The 18,990-nt window shown below is 30.6% G+C and overlaps 1 protein-coding gene across 1 annotated transcript; it reads right to left on the bottom strand.

Moving 5' to 3' along the window:
- Positions 1-2: 2 nt before the first annotated feature.
- LOC100037477 (SOC1) lies at positions 3-18,759 on the bottom strand. Its single transcript, NM_001249448.2, has 9 exons — positions 18,529-18,759; positions 18,103-18,198; positions 17,775-17,968; positions 8,391-8,472; positions 1,745-1,806; positions 1,532-1,631; positions 1,407-1,448; positions 626-667; positions 3-260 (listed from the first exon to the last, which is right to left on the bottom strand). Exons 3-9 carry the CDS (start codon positions 17,954-17,956, stop codon positions 141-143), a joined length of 630 nt encoding a protein of 209 aa, NP_001236377.1. The 5' UTR covers positions 17,957-17,968; positions 18,103-18,198; positions 18,529-18,759; the 3' UTR covers positions 3-140.
- Positions 18,760-18,990: the final 231 nt, after the last annotated feature.

Genomic DNA, 18,990 nt, shown 5'->3' on the forward strand with positions numbered 1-18,990 from the left:
CCTAATCATAAAATTGGAAAGTTCTTTATATAATATAAGCGATAATATTATTCATCTCAAAGTATTAGGAAACATGTGATATTTATACATTGCAGTTGGGCTTCTTATTTCATACTAGGCAAGGATTAAATTATCTTCAACTAGATAGACCTGGGTAGTCCAATGAACAATTCAGTCTCCACTTCTGAACTTGGACTGCTTTCTGCATAGGGTTGAATTTCTTTCGGATCCTTTGTTGCTGGCTGTGGCTGGATACCATACTGCATGAGAATTTCAGTTATATATTATTAGGCTTTCAGTCTAGTTGAAAGGTTTCTAAAATCTTAAAAAAAACATGTTAAGAAAACACTAACATACTCTTTTTGACACAATTTTTTTCTTCCAATTAGGTGAAATTCATTTAAGTTCTAAACAAATGATGTAATATGATGTAATTTACACCTCCTATTTAATGAGTTTCATTTATTATTTAATGAAACCTACATGAATTTCACTTAATAGTGGAATGTGAGTTGAAAAGAAAATGGTAGAGTGTATTGTTTGTATTCCTCCAAATCTAAAACATGTGCTCAACAAACATATCCAAAGCAAATTATAGACAGCAGTAACAGTAGAGTAATTTCACCTGCTCACACAGCCTAGCATTTTCAGCATATAGAGCTCTTTCCTGTATTGTAATCAAAACACACTAGTTAGCATCTCTTTAATGTAGTCCAAGCTGATATGATTTTTTTTCCAACTGTTAGAAATTAAGGGAAATAAAACAACTTTCATTCTGTTTACAAAAAAATATTCATGAACTCAGAATGATACAGAATTAAATTCAAACACAAAATATCAAGGAGTAATTCTGATAACACCAGTTTCAGATGGTAATTAGTCACAACTACATGGAGTCTGTGTCTAAATTTTTCAGAAAAATAGTTGAAATTAAATCAACTTTAATGACATGCAGATCCCTCCTATGCAGTTGTCCCCAGTTGGAATCGGACTTATGTTTTAAAATGGTTCCAAATTTGTTTTTCTCTAACTTTTTGTAGTTTCAATTTTTGGTTGATATAAGGTCCAAAAGACCTAACGTGGAAGGTTGAAAAATCAATGATTGAGATTGTGGTTAAATGATTGAGATTGTGGTTAAATGCATACACATGTATAACTCCTTTGCTCACTCTCTAAAGTGAATCTCCGAATCTAGAAGTGCTAAATTTAAAGTAAGCTAAATGTGCCACAATGAGGCTAATTGGATCACATAACCTGGAATTAAATACTCTTTATAGAAGAAGTCAAGTTCCAACATGTTTACATTGGCATTCCAGTTTCTTATCACACTGACAATTAACAAAATCAAATGCAAGATGACATTCACAAATTCAACTCCAACCACCTCAACTATATGAATAACTTACCTTCTCTTTTAGTTGATCAATTTGTTCCTTGTAAACTTGATTCTGAATAATGGAAAGTTGGGATTCAGGTATTTATCAAATTGAAATATTAAAATAAAAATAAATTATGAGCTTGTTAATCTAACCTTTCTTGCACGAACATTGCTTACACTCCTTTCCAATTGTTGTTCTATCTGTTGCAGTTCTTCTAAGGAGCATGACCCCAAACCTTCTCCCAAGAGCTTCCTGAGGGATGAATAGTACACAGAATATATTTTTTATTTTTATTCTTTGTGAGATAAATCTAACAGTGAATATAAACAAGTTGCGAAGATGGATTGAAAAGCAAGATCTTGAACCGTTTTGAAGCCTCAAGAAGCTCAATCTTCTTCATCAAGTTTGCTGTTTCTTGCTTCAAATGCTGCCACATATTACACAAGTTCATTCAGTCCTCAGTATTCCAAAGTTGAATGATTGTCTATGATAAAGAAAACAGTAAATAAAAATAGAAATAAAAGAAATGCCAATTAACCAATACGCTTTATTCTCATGTTCATATCCGACATGCATATACAGTGGGAATGTTCAAGACATGAGTGGAGGGTTTCTAGAATTTATGGTTTTTCAGGATAGTTATGTTAAGAATTTCACGTTCCCTGGTCTAAATGTGGCTGTCATGTTTAATTATATTAGCTATTTAATTCAATGGGCTTCATTTTATGTGGTGTACTTTGGTGAACCTATACCTTTCTAAAATTGGTGTGAATGTAATGAGTTGATGGCAATATTGACCTATTAGGGAATTATAAAAATTAACCCTAATTAATCATATAGAAGAAACCAATTTGTCGTGGTCCATGATATACCCAATAACAACATTTTTTCTTCTTCCCATCAGGAAGAGAGATGGCAGTCTTATTAAGGAACTAAGGCAATTTGGTTGAGAGAGACCACATACCATTCCTTTTTGTATGTGATTGATTGTTATAGAGATTTCACAATAGCTGGCGATCAATTGTAATTGATCCAGCTATTTATATAAATTTTATAAATATTTTGATAATATGGCAAGAGGTACATCCTAGGTTTTCACAGTTTTGTTATTGGATGTTAGCATCTAAAATCTTGACTAAAGTTTAAGAGTAAAGTTTTTTCAACTAAGAGTCGGTCATCATATTTAATTAGCATTGTTAAGAATATGAGGGAATAAAATATTGAGAAGATTTCTAGCAATGGATCACGAGACAATCATACAAGTGAATTTGACACCAAATACAATTCAAAATATTAAGATATTAGATTTGTGAATCATTGTCACTTAGGTTTTGATCAATATGCTCATTTCTATCCAATGTTGGATTTTTTACTGTCAAACTTGCACCCCAATAATCTAAGTGTGAATATCTTTTCACATGATATGAAATCACCCTCAATCGGAATCCTTTCCGTCCACAAGTATCTAATGATGATTCTAGAGCTTAACTATTGTTGACAATAACCTCCACATTGCCATGAAAACTTTCAATAAAGGAATCCACGTATATAGATCCATCACAAGTTTTTTCATGTCTCATTACTCATCTGACTTGTAACATCCCATTTTTTCATAAATAAATTAAAAAAAATTAGTAAAAAAATAGAGGTTTAGAAAATGATGAGATTTTTATAATTAAATAAATAAGAAAAAATGATGTTATTAATTAAAATAATGGTTTATAGGAAGAAAAAAAGATATTTGGTTTATTCATTTGATCGAAAATAAAATAGAATATTTATTTATAAAATAATAAACAAAAAATAGAGTAAATAATAGATTGTAAGTACCCTAGCTATAAATAGAAATATCTTAGATTAATTTTCAAATGACCATATTCTCTCTATACCTCATCTCCTCTCAATTTCGTTTTCTCTTCTCCGGCCAAAATTCTCTCTTTTTCTTGCATACCACCAAATCTGTCTCATAAAAACAAAAATCTCGGACTCATTCACCGTTGGATCATCATGAAATTTGAGTGCCAAGTTCAGAACTCATTTCCAAACATTCTCACCATTGGAAATTACGAAAAGATGTCGGAGTTGAGAAAAATACCCTTTGTATCGCAGCTTTTTCTTTTCTTGCAGAAATTCAAAACCATCTCAGTAAAACTACGATCCCTGACTCGTTAACCATTGGATTGTCGTGAAATTTTGATATGTGGTTCGCAATGCATTTCCGCACATCTTCATCGTTGGAATTTACAAGAAAATATTTGTGAAGGGAAAAATATTCATCGCACATACACAGTTGAATGAACGCTTCAATCCCTTTCCCTTCTCTCTAACGTTTGGGAACCCTATCAGAGCAGTCAGAGGAAAAACTTGAGAAATCTCAGGAAACTATTAGAGATATCGCTATCACTGTCAGAATACACACATGAGCTCGCTTAGAGGTAAAGGATGAATTTATCGCAATTGGAGTTAGAATGAAAATGTGTAAGAATCCTTAGAGAATCAAATTGAGATTTATTTTGGGATGTTTATTGTATTATAATTCTTTTTGTATGATTATGTGAACTGTTTGAGGGATTTTACTCCTAGTGTTTTGAAAAATATTTTTGTATGATTTGTTTGTGTTTTGGATAAGATTTAGCATGATAAATAATTATATTGGAATTGTAAAATTGTGATTGAAATTGTGTATAAGTGATAAATTAAATAAGTGATGAGTTGTGAGATAACATGTTGCTTTGCAATTATAATATTGTTATTGAGATTAAATATAAGTGCAAAGTTGAACATGTGTTGATTTGTGAGATACACGTAAATATGTGATGGTGGATTGTGACTTTATGAAATGTGAAATTGTGAACATGAGATTCAGCTGTGAATAAATGAGTGGTTAACACTTAATGTGAAAATATTTGTGTTGTGAATTGTGAATTATACAATAATCCGACTAGTGTTTACCTTGAGAAAAGTGTTTATGCACAGTGTTAAAGAAAAAAATGTAGGTTTCCTAGTTAGGAACTAGTGTTAAATTATAGCTCAATGTGTTAAACATGTTTGAAACATGAGTGTGAGATCGTGAATATTATATAATTCACGAGCAATGTTTGCTTATAATATTGTTGTTAAAATTGAGTATAAGTACAAAGTTGAACATGTGATAATTTATGAAATACATGTAAATCTTTGATGGTGGATTGTGACATTATGAGATGTTAAATTGTGGGTATGATATTTGATTGTGAATAAGTGTGTGTATTTAACACTTGATATGACAATAATTATGTTGTGAACTGTGAATTATACAATAATCCGATCAATGTTTATATTAAGAAAAATATTTATGCGTAGTGTTAAAGAGAAAGTGTAGGTTCCTAGTTAAGAACCAATGTTAAATTGTAGCGCAATGTATTAAACGTGTTTGAAACATGAGTGTGAGGTCATGAGTATTGTAAAATTCATTAGCAGTATCTGCTTGCTAAAATTATTTTAGGGATTGAACCTGAATCAGGAAGATGAGACCCTAACGGATTCTTCAGAGTCTAAGGCTTGGGGGTAAAGACACTCGGTTTGAGTGCTCCTTTAAGCCTATATTGATCACATATGGTTGGAGCATTTTCGTAAAACGGAGTGACCCTGACTGGTCACCTTATGATTTTACTTAGTGAGAATAACCTAACACACTCATTGTGTGGTATGTTTAGTTATGTATTCCTAAGCGTCCCAGGATAACTTTTCACTGACATGATACCACATTGCATATAGGTTGGGTCTTAGCATAACTGTTGCATAATGCTTGCTAATTGTTTATTATGAAATTGATGAGTGTTATTATATCTTGATCAAAGTGTGTGATTCATGTGTAATGTGATTGATGATTAAAAAGTGAATTTTAAATGACAGTGGTGGAATTACATGAATTATGTTTAAGTAAGTTGTATTTCATTTATATGATATGTATATCTAGTTGTCTTGTTTCTCTATTAGTTAAGAATATGATGACTCACTCTTCGTGTGTTATTTGTGTTTGAATCCTATGATGATCTCGAACCTTGTGTTCGAAAAACAGATGACTAGGTGAATTGCTTTAAGGAACCTTACGATAAAGGACGTCGAGACACAATACTCTGATAAGATGTGACATTGGGCATAAATTTCTATATTAAAGTCTTGAACGACCTTGTTTTAAGCCGAGATGATTTTAGTATTTATTGGACAAGTCATTTTATGATGTTACAAAAGTGAATGTGAGCCTTTTACCCTTTTGAAAGGCTTTTATTTAAATGTGTTTTAAAAACTTTAAATTAATTATAATTTATTATTCCTTATATTATTAGTACATATATGTATGGGGTAGAAGGTGCCACATAACTTAGCCACACCATCATCTTTGGTACCACTTTCAAATAGACATGTCTAATATAATAAACAAGTGACAATCATAAAGTTTTCTTTTCATATAAACAATAGTCAATCCAATGAGTTGTTTGACAAACCTGATCAATTGTCAGCGTTTGATCTTTGCAGTGAAAATACCACTTACAAATTAATTTATTTATCCAAAGATTAGAAATCAATAGTGTGCTAAATATCTTGTAATGGAGTGCCCATTTGGATCATTTATTTACTTCTTTTGTCTTATTTGACATCTTGTTTATGTGAATATTTTTCTATTTTTTTTCCTTTGTGCAATTTATGTAGCTAGTGTTGAGAATAATTTTTCTCAAGTTAATAGTGTCTCAATGCTGAATGAGACAAATTTCAAAGTCTAGAAAGATGCTATGGAGATCATCTTTAATCTTATGGATTTAATACTGCACTTAGGATGGAACGAGTCATTCCTATTCTGAAATACATAGATGTACTTAAAATTGAGAGGTGGGATCCCTCAAACCAAATGTACTTGATGATAATGAAAACAGCCATTCCGAAATCAATTCCAGGTTCTATTACTAAGAGTAAGAGTGACAAGAAGTGGAGCAATATTTTGCTAAGAATGAAAGGACAAAGACAAACAACCTTCTGGCAAAACTCATCTCATTAAAGTATAAGGACAAAGGAAACATAAAGAGTACATTATGAACTTGTCTAATGTCGCATTAAAAATCAAGGCACTAAAGTTAGAGTTGTTTGAAGGCATGCTTGTGCACTTAATTTTGATCTTGACCAACAAATTTTCAATAATTGAAAGAGTTATAACACTTGAAAGGATAAATGATTCTAGAACGAGCTTATATCTCACTATGCAAGAGCGGGAATGATAGTAATGGGATAAGAAAAAAAGTGTTCATTTGACCTTGACCTCTCAAAATAAGGATAAGAACAAAGCAATAGATATTGAAGGTTCTTCTCAGAAGAAGAAACAAAAGAAGGAAGATGAAAATTTTACCTACAAATTCAAAAGTTAATTAGGAGACATAAATAGAACGAAAGGTGCACTTTCAACTTTTGTTTGTTTTGAATTATTTTGTTTTTTTAACCTTAAATTGTTGGAAATAGTATTGGAGATCATGAACAATTGCTTCCTAAGTCATGTTTTGATATTGTCCTTAAAGACTTATACATGGTATCTCATTCAAGTTCTCTAGGATACAATAGGAACCTCTCAGATATGTTGAGGCTACATAACTAGTAAGGGTGAAAACTCAAACCCAAAGAAGAGAGGCGAGATTTTTCTCGGGGTGTCAAATGTAACATCCTGATTATCGACTCCTTGATGGCTCACACATTATAACACTTCATACTTTGACACTTCACACCTAGAATCAATGACTATCAAAACTTTTTAACGTGCTTTGTTTTTACTCACACGTTTTTCAAAAAGCTTGATAGGATCAACAATGCTAACACTTTGTGATAGTTTGAAATTAAGGCTAATAAAATCTTAATTATAATAATTGATACAGTTATTAAAAACTTTTAATGACCCAATGCTAAAATAAATTCAAAGCCAAAAATTCCATAGTTTTCGTAATCAGGCCAAATCAAAATCCGTCACCTTTAAAACAAGATTTTCTGGATAAGCTTTTTCATTCAAAATAATTCTCAAAAACATTTAATAAATAAAATGTAAAAAATTAAACGGCCCATTATCTCACATGTAGGGAGACAAATGGACGGATTTGCACTAAAATAAGAAGCGATTATTCTAACAGTTTGAAGCTCAAAAAGGTAAATTGAAAAGTGGTTGGAGAATGCAGGTCATGCCTAATTATCAAGGAGTTAATTATCAGCCATTATCAGAAAGATGGACCCACCACAACTTACTGAACTTGCCAACTACCAATCACCTGGATTAGCATAGAATTTACTAAATAAGGTTTTCTACTGAATTTCACAAGAAGACACTCGATCAAAATCATCTATATTTTATCTTGCATTATTTTTATCCCTTTCTTTAATATTTTTCTTTACAGCTTTCAATCTTTATTTTTCACGTAAATCATATCTTCTTCCACTTTTTTATTTGCCTACATCAAATGCTTATTAAGGTAGCTTGGGAACTCATTTATTGAGAAGAAGATCCCCCTTAATTTTCAGTACTAAGTGGGTGTTTAGATCCACGTCCTCCAACAAATTCGCACGGACGCCAAAAAAGTGAAGTAACTTTCTCAAACTTTCTGTGTATATTCATGCTAGACATAAAGAGAGAAACTCTTGATCGGTGTTTTTGAATTTTTTTCCAAACAGATTATAAGTCGCTTGATCATTATTTTAGAATTGTATTGGAGCAAGGTTAGTCTATCCATTTGGTTAAAATTATTTCATACGACAATAGAAGCACATGCATTTTTTATTCTCCCCAAAAAAGTTTGGTAAACAAAAAATCATTATGAGGAAGGGAGAAGTCTATATTAACCTGTGTGAGACCATTTTACAAAGCCTTAGTGAGAATATCTAGAGGTATCTTGTAATATAATGTTTATATTTAGATATTCTAGCAGCATCTAAATACTAGATAATGAATAGAAATGCCAAACTATAACTGCAAAACAACAAAAGGGGAAAGAGGTAAATAACCTGCATATTTTGTTCATCAGATCTGTTCACTGTTTGAGCACTCCTGTTATGCCTGCGGTAGCGTTCAATTGTGTCCTGCATGCTGTTTCATGAAACTCAATATTAATATAAACTGATCCATGGTCAAGAAAAATATGTAACCAGAAGTTGCTTAAACAACAGAAAAAATACATAGAACATATATAATCAATGTCTTCCAAAGTATCTAACACAAAAGTTAATGACCATCTTTGACATAAATTAAATGGGAAATTGAAAATGGGAGGGGAAGTTTTAAATTTTAATTTTGTTAGATGCATGTTAAACAAATAAAGCAGGAGTGATATCCATTGAAACTAAGTAAAGTCATAAGTTACTTATTACCTTGCTTAACTTGATAATATTTTATCTTGATAAAATTTAACTAGTAACATAACTCTAATGCATGTTCTAATATATTTTTTATTCTAGACTTTCGGTTAGGTTAGCCTAGGTTATAGGAAGTCCTCCCATATAGGGATCAATACTTTGTCAATTTCTTTTCCAATGTGGCACTTCTTTACCTATATTCAACTGTTAAGCTTATTTGTTATTTTTAGTTTCTAGCTATATTTTTGTTCATAAATATAAAAATGCCATTTATTTTTATATTGTTTCATGTTTTTAATATTTTGTGAAGAAAATGGTGAAAATAACATTTCCTTACTTTTACCATCTAACTTCACAATAAAAAAAAATATAAAGAAACTGAAGTGTAAAAGTTTTAAACATTATTATTAATAAAATTGTATCGACAATAAAAACGAAAAACCAAACCAAAGACCTCCTAAAGTTTTCTTTATTTTCGTTCCTCTGGTTTCCTTAAATTTCGAAAAATTTGATGATATAAAAAAAACTACAATAATTTCTTTGATCATTATTTCTTCCGCAAGAGGATGGACTTTGAGTAATTTTATTTTGGGGAGGCCCCTCACAAAACAAGTGGCCTTGCCCCTATCTTTTTCTGTATAACTTTTAGTCAAGTGCCATCTACTATACACTAATAATTAGAATAAAATATAGATAAAATCCTTTTAGGTGTTCGTGTTGTCATCTTTTAATAAAAAGGTCAAAAACCTATGCATTGTAGTCATGTCTTTTTCTTTTTGAAATATTATGTTTTTTTATTAGAAAACAAAGCACTAGAAAAAAAAAAACTTTATCTAAATAATATCCTTACAACTAAGTTGAGTAACTATGAAATTCATCAATACAATATAAAAACAGTTACAAAATACAATTAGAACACAGTGCATGTAATAAATTTAAGAACAAACAAGCGTACGAAAAAAAATTCTGCATTGATTTTGGTTTCATATATAACGCGAAGTTTCTAAAGACTGGGCTCTGAGAATTGAACTTTCGCTAGGATTCAAGAACATTAAATTACACGCAGGATGTAGTCATTATTCATTAACGAGAATATTAATGATATTGTTTCATTTGAAGACTCTTGAAAAAGAAAAAAAGAATAAGGAAAAAAAATACTAATTGTCAGAAGGTGGTGCGAAAAGACTCTCACACTGTTTGTTGGATCGAATAGGATCCCCTGCAGTTCAAAATGAACTGCAGCATGTGCTGTTATGCCTTATGAATCTCATCTCACCCTTAAAATTTATTAAACTAAATTTCAAAAGACAAATGTATCATTTCATACATTAAATCAAAGGACGATTCATGCAGTTCTTTTCATAAATGATCTTGATCCGTGTTTGTTATATAATATTATTATAAATAAGTTTAAAGCATGGATTATTTATAAATATAAATACATATGTAACTTATATATGTGCCTAATTTAAAAAGTTAAAATATATATTTGTAAATAAAGTCTAAAGCATGGATTATTAACCTAACTTCTTTTTCTATTATTCCATTTAGCCGCCACATGCACATTTTTCAGAAGGTATCATATATTTATAGATTCAATTTGTCAGTATCCTTCTTCCTCATTCATTAATGTCTGACTTTTAAAATTGAGCCTTGATGAACTATGAATTTCGATATTTCTACTTATATTACTTGATTTGGGGGTGCGGGTGGTTACAAAAATCTAATTAGATTTAAAATCTAGTTAGATTTAATTCGTATTTGAAAAAAAAAACACTTGGTTTGTTAGAAAATATTGAATGAGATTAAGGAAAAATTCTTGTGTGACACAAACACAACACATCACCTTAGGCACGACCAATGAGAAATATACAAGTAATTAAATTAAAATAAAAAATGTCAAATTGTAAATAATAAAAAATTGAAAAAAGATCAGAATTAATTTTACAGTTTTCTTGCTCGTTTATTTTTAACAGCACAATTTTCTTCCTCTGTCTCTCAAACTATTGATCAACATTGTTCCCTTACTATGTCTCCATTGGTACCGGTCATGAACTCCATTTATCTCCCTGGTGTGCCCCTCATGAATAGAACCATCAATGTAAAACTTCACATGCAGTTTTTTATTATTAAATCATTTTTGCAGGAGAAATTGCATTAATAAATTGGAAATTTGAGGTGTTGTGTTTGTGTGAAACAAATGCATGCAATGTTAAGTGAGTGATATGTGTCGTATCTTCCAACGGTTAGGGTTCAATTGAAAACGAAAGAGGGGAAAATGGCTTGTGGTGTGTTATGTGCACTAAGAAATAAAGTTTTATTCTTTTATCATTTGGGACTTTCAATTTTAGGATTTTTACATAATTTGTTGTAGAAACAATAAAGAAATAGGCATTACAATCTCTTCCCCCACACTTGAGAAATGTTGTTCAGCAGCCAGAGATGGAGGAAGAAGATGGTTACACTAAAAACGTATTTGGGAGGAATTAGGATTACTCTCCTGTCTTTTTTTTTTATTAAATGTTGAATTTTATATTTTATTTTTATTTTACTGGTTGACATTTTTTAAATTTTAATCTGATTAGCTGCAAATTTTTCATTGATTGTGCCTAAGAGTGATGTGTTGGGTTTGTGCTCACAAAAGAATTTCTCGATTAAGTATATAGCACATGAGACATTAGAGGATCAATTTCAAAATATTTTTGTTGCATTCTAAGATAACAAAAGCCAATGCACTTGAGTTCCAAGTTATCATTTTTTAAGTTAATTTTTCCTTCTGTGAAAAAAAGGTTAGTTTTCCATACATATATCACAATATAATTAAGGTAAATCTCAACTAATGTCTTAAGAATATTAGTTAAGGAACTTAAAATAAAAATATTTTTATTGAGAAATGGAAAATTATGTTGTTTATGATTTTTTTTATACTTTTGTATGATTTAGAAATAAATATTTTTTTCTTTTAATTTCTTAATCAATGCCCTTAGGACAATGGTTAGCAGCACCTTATAACCCTAAACCATTAATGGTAAGAGGACTTGAAAAGGCTAAATAGTCTATAAATTTGAAATATTTTTCTTTACAAAGACTGGACTTTGGTGTATCTCATTCATACTAAACAAAATTTGTGAATAATGTGTTCAAATTATTCAAAGTTATAACTCAAATCTGAGTGCAAGCTTACCTGAACTATCTAGAACTTCATGCTATCATTTTAAATTAAGTTTGTAATTTGTGTTTCAAAATTATTGCATAATAGTAAAAAGCATTTAGATTGGAAGAAAAAAGATAGTGGATATAGGATAGTTTTTTATTATGTATAGTATATATAGACAGTGCTCATATTGAATCTTAAAGCAAATGTGTGACAGTGGAATTTGACATGAGAAAAACAGTACTACAAAGTGGAGATTGGGGAAATATTTATATATTGGAATTAAAGAATAAAAACAAAGGTTCTCTTTAAGAATATGACATGAATACTCTTGTGATTTTGAAACATGTATTACTTTATTTAATTTTTTTTGGACAAATAAATCTGTTAAATAATTTATTTTTTTCATTTTGTTGGCTTCCAATTATTGAATACTAAAGCATTCATATCTTTGTAATTACATGTTGATCACTTAATTATTTAAAAGATTTATCTTAATAAAAATGTGTATCATAATAATATGATTTTTTCTCTCTAAAAAATTAGGTACCCATACAACATGCAGTTCTTATCTAGTTCTTATCTGGTTATACTTTTTGAGGATACAACTTACAACTTGTAAATATTCAGCTCGTATTCCAAAGCTGTGGCACACATGCACAAAGTTCATAGAAAATGTGTTATGAACACAGATCCAATTCCTCTAAAGTAAAAACTTTAAAGGTAAAATAACTCATTATACTTTCGAGGTTTAAATATGTTTAAAGTTTTTCATAAATAAATAAATTTTGTTTTATGTTCTTAATAAATTTTTTTGTTATTTTAAATTTTTGATATATTAAAATTTTTATCTCCATCATTAATTAAGTGATTGACATGTTATTTTATAAATTGATCTTTTTAACATTGTCAATGATTGTGATGGTGTCATATCATTATTTAATTAACAATAATGATTCAAAACAAAAAAAATTAATATATTAGAAATTCAAAACAATGAAAAAAATTTATCAAGAACTCAACAAAATTCAATCATTTATCAAGGACCTTAAATATATTTAAACCTAATTTTTTATAAAAATAAAAATCAACTATTGATTTTAAATGTACATAAATAACAAAATTATGAATGTGTTAGAAATATTAATCATTAATTTTCTCATCAACCATTAAAATTATTAATTTTATACTCTCATTTTAGAAGAAGCAAATCCAATAAACACACCATCCAAACATTTGAACAAGGTTTTTTCAATTATTGACTATTGTTTAGAATTTTCAACCCTAATCATATTCGACTAGCCTCACAACCAAAACCCTAGCCAATCATAATTAATTGTTAAATACTTCATGGAAGTCAATCTGACACCGACCATTGTTTTGACGGGCCATATACCAAGCCAAAGCTTGATACATGAAATTAAGCTCTAAAAACTTCATATTCATATATTATTTGGCTTCAAACACACCTAATGTGCCACAACTTGGATAAATTCAATATAGCTCCACCCTATGCATTCTTTTCTAATACATTCCGGCTGAAATTATGATATTTGGTATGGGATGTAAAAGGGTACAAGCATCCTTTGTACTTCCATTAATGAGATTTATGTTTTCACAAAAAGAAAAGAAAAATTAATTCCACCTTTTTACAAGTTACTATAAGTTTTTGGAGATTTATTGGTGGGTCTGTTAAGAGTTCCGTGTAGGCATGTTGATAAAGCTTAGGTTTTTGAGTTCCTCTCAAGAATCAATATTACAAAATAATGGGAAAATGAATGAAATGCTACACACTGGATACAAGTTAGGGTAGTTAAAATGGAGAAAGGCATCATAGTTATTTGTGACTGCAAAATACCAATCAAACTCAAAGGATGAAGCCAAAACTATACTCTACAAGTGAATGCTAAAGTTTAAAGGGACAATAGGGGGAAAAAAGTGAGAATAGTGTGAATGAATATGTTAAAATGAATGTGCTAAGATAAAAAAAAAAAAAAAAAAAAAAAGGATGAAATACAGAAAGATTAATGTGATGGAAAGAATATCAGTGAGATATATATTGATCAAATATTATAAGAAATCGGTTAAGGTGATTTTATCACATGCAAAGAAAGCTATTGGAAGCACCGGTAAAGAGATTATACGATATGGTTTTAGTCCTATAAAAAGTGATAAAAAGAGATTAAGAAGGACATTAGAGAAAATTTTTAAAAGGGATTTTTATGGTTTTTAGTTGAGACTAATGTTTGATTCATATATTTGATTTCACTTAGTGACATAAGAGTTTTAGTCTCCGTGAATATATTAATCAGTTCTTAATTAGAACTACATTGACAGATTTCGAACTTGTCTAAAGCTAGTTGTATTATGTATGATTAAAATGTCCCTTGTCTTCAACTTTAATAATATTCTTTTACTTACAAAAAAAATTAAATATGTTCTCAAATTGTAATTCAAAGCAAACTGAGGTGAACAGTTGCAAATTCTTAATATTCAGCTCAAACTCATCAAGTGGCAGTAGCACACTAGAAGAAAAAGGTCATAGAAGTTGCATGAATAACTGGCACAAAAGATAGTAATCATAGTCAAAACCCTAGCTTGGGTGATGTACTTAATTCGAGGGACCAGTTTCACGTGCCAAGCCTTGATCAGTAATTCTACATTCAAATAATTTGTGTTAATGCTGTTGTGGCACAACTAAGATTAATTCAGTTTAATTTCACTTACAACTAATAATATAAGGTTTTATTAAATAAATAAATAATTGTCTGAAGCTTTCTTGCCTCCATATGCCACAAAACAATTGTCACAAGCAGCCAACCAATAAGCTGCTAAGCCCTTACACTAAAGAAAGAAAGAAAGAAAAAAGTACACTTCTCTCGATCATATAAAAGAATGAGACTGCTAAGAACTTGTTTAATATGTAGTGATGGTATTGAAAGGAATGCCGTTTGACAGTTCACGTGAGAGGAAAACCAACATGTTTATTGTCTATCAGCACAATGTACTTTTTAGAAAATAATTTTTGAAAAAATAAAAAGGAGTAACTTTTAAAAACGAAGAAAATTTATTCAACATATACTTCTTTCAAAGAAAACTAGTTTTTATGAAATAAATTTTGAAATATCATTTTTAAAGGCAAATCCATCCTTTCCACACCAAGTCTTCCAAGTTAAATCTTTTAAATCAATTCAATCAAGATGAAAAATATACACTAGGTTTGCTACAAAATCCAAACTAGTAATGCAAGCGGAGCAGAGTTATATGGCACATGAGCAATATATATATATATATATATATATATATATATATATATCGGCCAGATGTGGAAAGTTTTAGAAACAACAATTTATTACATAGCTTAGTTCAAGAATAGTTCAGCCAAAACACATTATTGGAAGTACAATTCGGTTTTCAATCTGAATTAGTACATTTGAACTGTAGGTCACATAAGAAGCCAAGAAATGCAAAGAGAAATATTTATGAGATCTAGTCTGAGTTGAACAATCTTTTAGCTTTTTCTTTGGAGAGAAATATTAATATCTTCTTCATCAAATGTCTATGAACTATTAACCTTAAAATAAACCTTACTAGCTTAATTACCTTCCTTTCTCTATGGGGGCAAGGATTATGTGTAATTTATTTTCTTTATGTATATTAATAATTAAAACTATTCTCATTTCGACTTGTGGAAGACCAAAAGGAAGTTGGCTCACCAGCACAATGACTCAACAAGAGCCGCGTACAGAAGGAAGAGCTACATGTAACAAGATATATTACCACATGTTGGCCCTTTATCTGTGGATTGTTTTTTTGTTGTTGTGGGAATCATGGACAAAAAACATGCAAGTTGATATTAACATTCAAAACATTAATCACCTTAAGCCCAAAGTATAAAATCACAGGAAGGATAGAAGAAGTAGAAGTATATTAATGTATATAATTTTAAATTTTTTTTTCTACAAAACTTAAGAAAATTTCTGATAAGTTGCAGGTTCCCTGAAAACACTTCAACTTTAAAGCAAACATAGTAACATATCATGCGTCAGCCATTCAACCATATGGTTGAAAAAATCCTACAAGCATACAATGGTACCTTGCAGTTTTAACTGCATATTATTCCATAACTTCATCAATAGTCAATTTTAGTCAACCTCACTTAACGAGAAAAAGCTTTGTCGTTGATGTATTCCTAATAAAATATTTTCAATTGTACCTTTTATGCAACTCAAAAAGAAATAGGAAAGGTAAAGGACATGTACAGATAGGTATGGTTTTGAAATTATGTTTTTGAGAAACCACTCTCACATCATACTTAGTTACTGATGACTATATATAACTCTGGTTATTAAACAAATTCATCAGCATTCGGACCCAATTAATTAAATAACAACAGTTTGCAGTTTCAACTACAAACTATATATAATCTAGAAGTTCTTACTATAATAATAATGAAATTATGAAAACATAAACAGCCTCGTAAGGAGGTTAGTGTGCCTCTAGTTTTGAAAACTGTGGTGATACACCGCACATTATTTCATGGAACATTGGAACTTCACAAGCTCCTCGCTAACGGAGTTTTATTTTTCCTTTTCTTTTCACAAACTATATCAGTTGAACAAAATTTGCTCACTTTGTTGAGTCATATTACAAGTCTGAATCATGAGACCTTATTTCTTCAACCCAAAAGTAATATTAATTTATTGATGGAGAAAGATATTATTGGAGTCATATAATCATAGTTATGTAGTGCAAGTCATTATATGGAGTCCTTTCTCTCTATTATATCTCTCTCAAGAAATTGGATGTCAGTATTTTAGTACGTTTGATACAGTGCTAGGTCTATAACTGCATGCATGTGATGGCTCTTTTTTCATTGTTGAAGGAAACGAGTACATCAACTTTCAGAATTTTTCCTTTTTATACAATAAGTGCACCCTTTATTCAATTACAAAAAAGAAATAATAGAGGAAACAATAATGATATTTTAACAACACTATGAATGTATGCAACCACCATGTTAATGTGACGAGTGATCTAACGTACGAGAAATGAAAAATGTCAGTGGAAAATGGAGTATGAAAAGATTCCAATAGAGGCAAGTTTGAAAACTATGACAGACGCTACCTTACCCCCCACCCACTGCACAAAGTGTAAGTATTGTGAATCTTTTTAAACAAATGGTACTGAAATCCAAAAACCAAGCTTAAGCATAGTGAAAGAAAGGTGAAATTGGCTTCAATGCACATGTAATTAATTAAAACACTTTGGTGATTTGTATCTCTACTAGTCTTCGGCACAACTTGTGCTTAAGATTAGCTCTTTACATCAATAAAAATTTTAGCTATCAAAAATAAAAATTAAAACACCATTGAGATAAGCAACTAAATCATTTAATGTTATCAAGTATTCAAGTGTTTCCCTAAATCCCTTAAACACTTGAATGTAATATCAAAGTCTTTCTCTAAACTGAATAGCTGAGCTCCTCAAAGCCCCAAAAGAAAAGACTTCAAATTAGGCTCCTCAGGTGTTATCCATACCCCACTGTACTTCTAAGGTTAGGATTAAAAAATAGGAAAAAAAAAATCAAATAACTCCTTAGCCCGTAACTCATATCTACCATTACACTTTTGAGATTATGATGAAGATCTTGAGTACTATTGAGACTGTATATGGTGTCATAACACATACATATGTCTAAATGAAATCTACTCGCTAAAAAATTGAAAGGAACTTTTGCATGAAGAGCAAAAAAAAAGTATTGTACTGCATTTAGCATATGCACGCAATCACACAAAGTAACAATTTGTGACAGAAAAATAAAAAGATCTAGAAAAGAAGAAATGTTATGACTTATGAGGATCCACATATTATATGCATACCTGGAGCTTGCAAATTCATAAAGCTTTCCTCTTGGAGAGAAAATGATGAGAGCAACCTCAGCATCACAAAGAACAGAAAGTTCAAAGGCCTTCTTCAGCAACCCATTACGCCGCTTTGAGAAGGTGACTTGCCTGCTTGTGGCGTTCTCTATGCGCCTCATCTGAGTCTTTCCTCTCACCATCTCTAAACACCTCTAATGTGTGAATCAACACCAACAAAGAGAAAAAAAGAAAAAGAAAAACTATGAATAATAGTTAGAAAAAAATGTTTTCTTTTTTCACTAAACTGAAACAAGTTGACTATATGGTATCTCAAAGGAGTCCTAACCAAGTATGATTAACCCAAAAAAACTATGCTTTCTTGTGGTAGAGGTTTCCACCAAAATTGAGCCTTCTCCAAGCAAGATTTCAAGGCCCAGAAAAGCTGAAACACAAAGAAGATTCCATCAGATGAGAACCACACATCAAAGGACAACCATTAAAAGCCAAAAATGATGTTGTGTAAACCTTGCAATATGGAGGATGTGAAGAGAGAAAAGTTAAACTGAAGCATGAAAGCAAAGCAGAAGAATAATAACCATTCAACACAAAGCCCAGATATATGCAGATTATAAGGAAAAAAAGTACCAGTAAATGTACATGACTTCCCAAAAATAAGGATCTAAAACCCAAGAAACATAAATCCCAGAGATGGTTTTTTTTTTTTGCACATGAAAAAAACAAATATGATTGATTGAAAATTGATTGTTCTTACCAACTAGGGAAAAAAAGCAACTCGGAATTGTAGTAGTTTTCAATAAGCCAGGAGATCAAGAGGGATTTGTCAAAGGAATCAGATTTGCACCAAATTAGCAAAATCCCACAAACCTTTTGACCAGTGAGGAGAGAATAGCACAGAAAAGGGAAGGAAAATTAAAGAGTTTTTGGAGAATGAAAAGAAATACCCCAAAAGAGAGGGTAGCTAGCAAGAAGTGCAGAGAGAAACTCAGAAAAAGGGAAATAGCAAGGCATATAGTATAGACTAATCAGACCAAGCTTTCCTTATTCATCCACCTATCCCCAATTGGTTCCCCCAGCCCCACCATATTAAGACACAATTGTTTTATGGTAATAGAAAAATTGAAACCTCATCTTTTTCTTCATTTGGTAAAAACCAAGCCCATGTCCAAAACAGAAACATTATTTAATAAAGAGGAAACGGATGGGGAAATATTAA

The sequence above is a fragment of the Glycine max genome, chromosome 18, assembly GCF_000004515.6.
Source record: "Glycine max cultivar Williams 82 chromosome 18, Glycine_max_v4.0, whole genome shotgun sequence".
Lineage (NCBI taxonomy): Eukaryota > Viridiplantae > Streptophyta > Magnoliopsida > Fabales > Fabaceae > Glycine > Glycine max.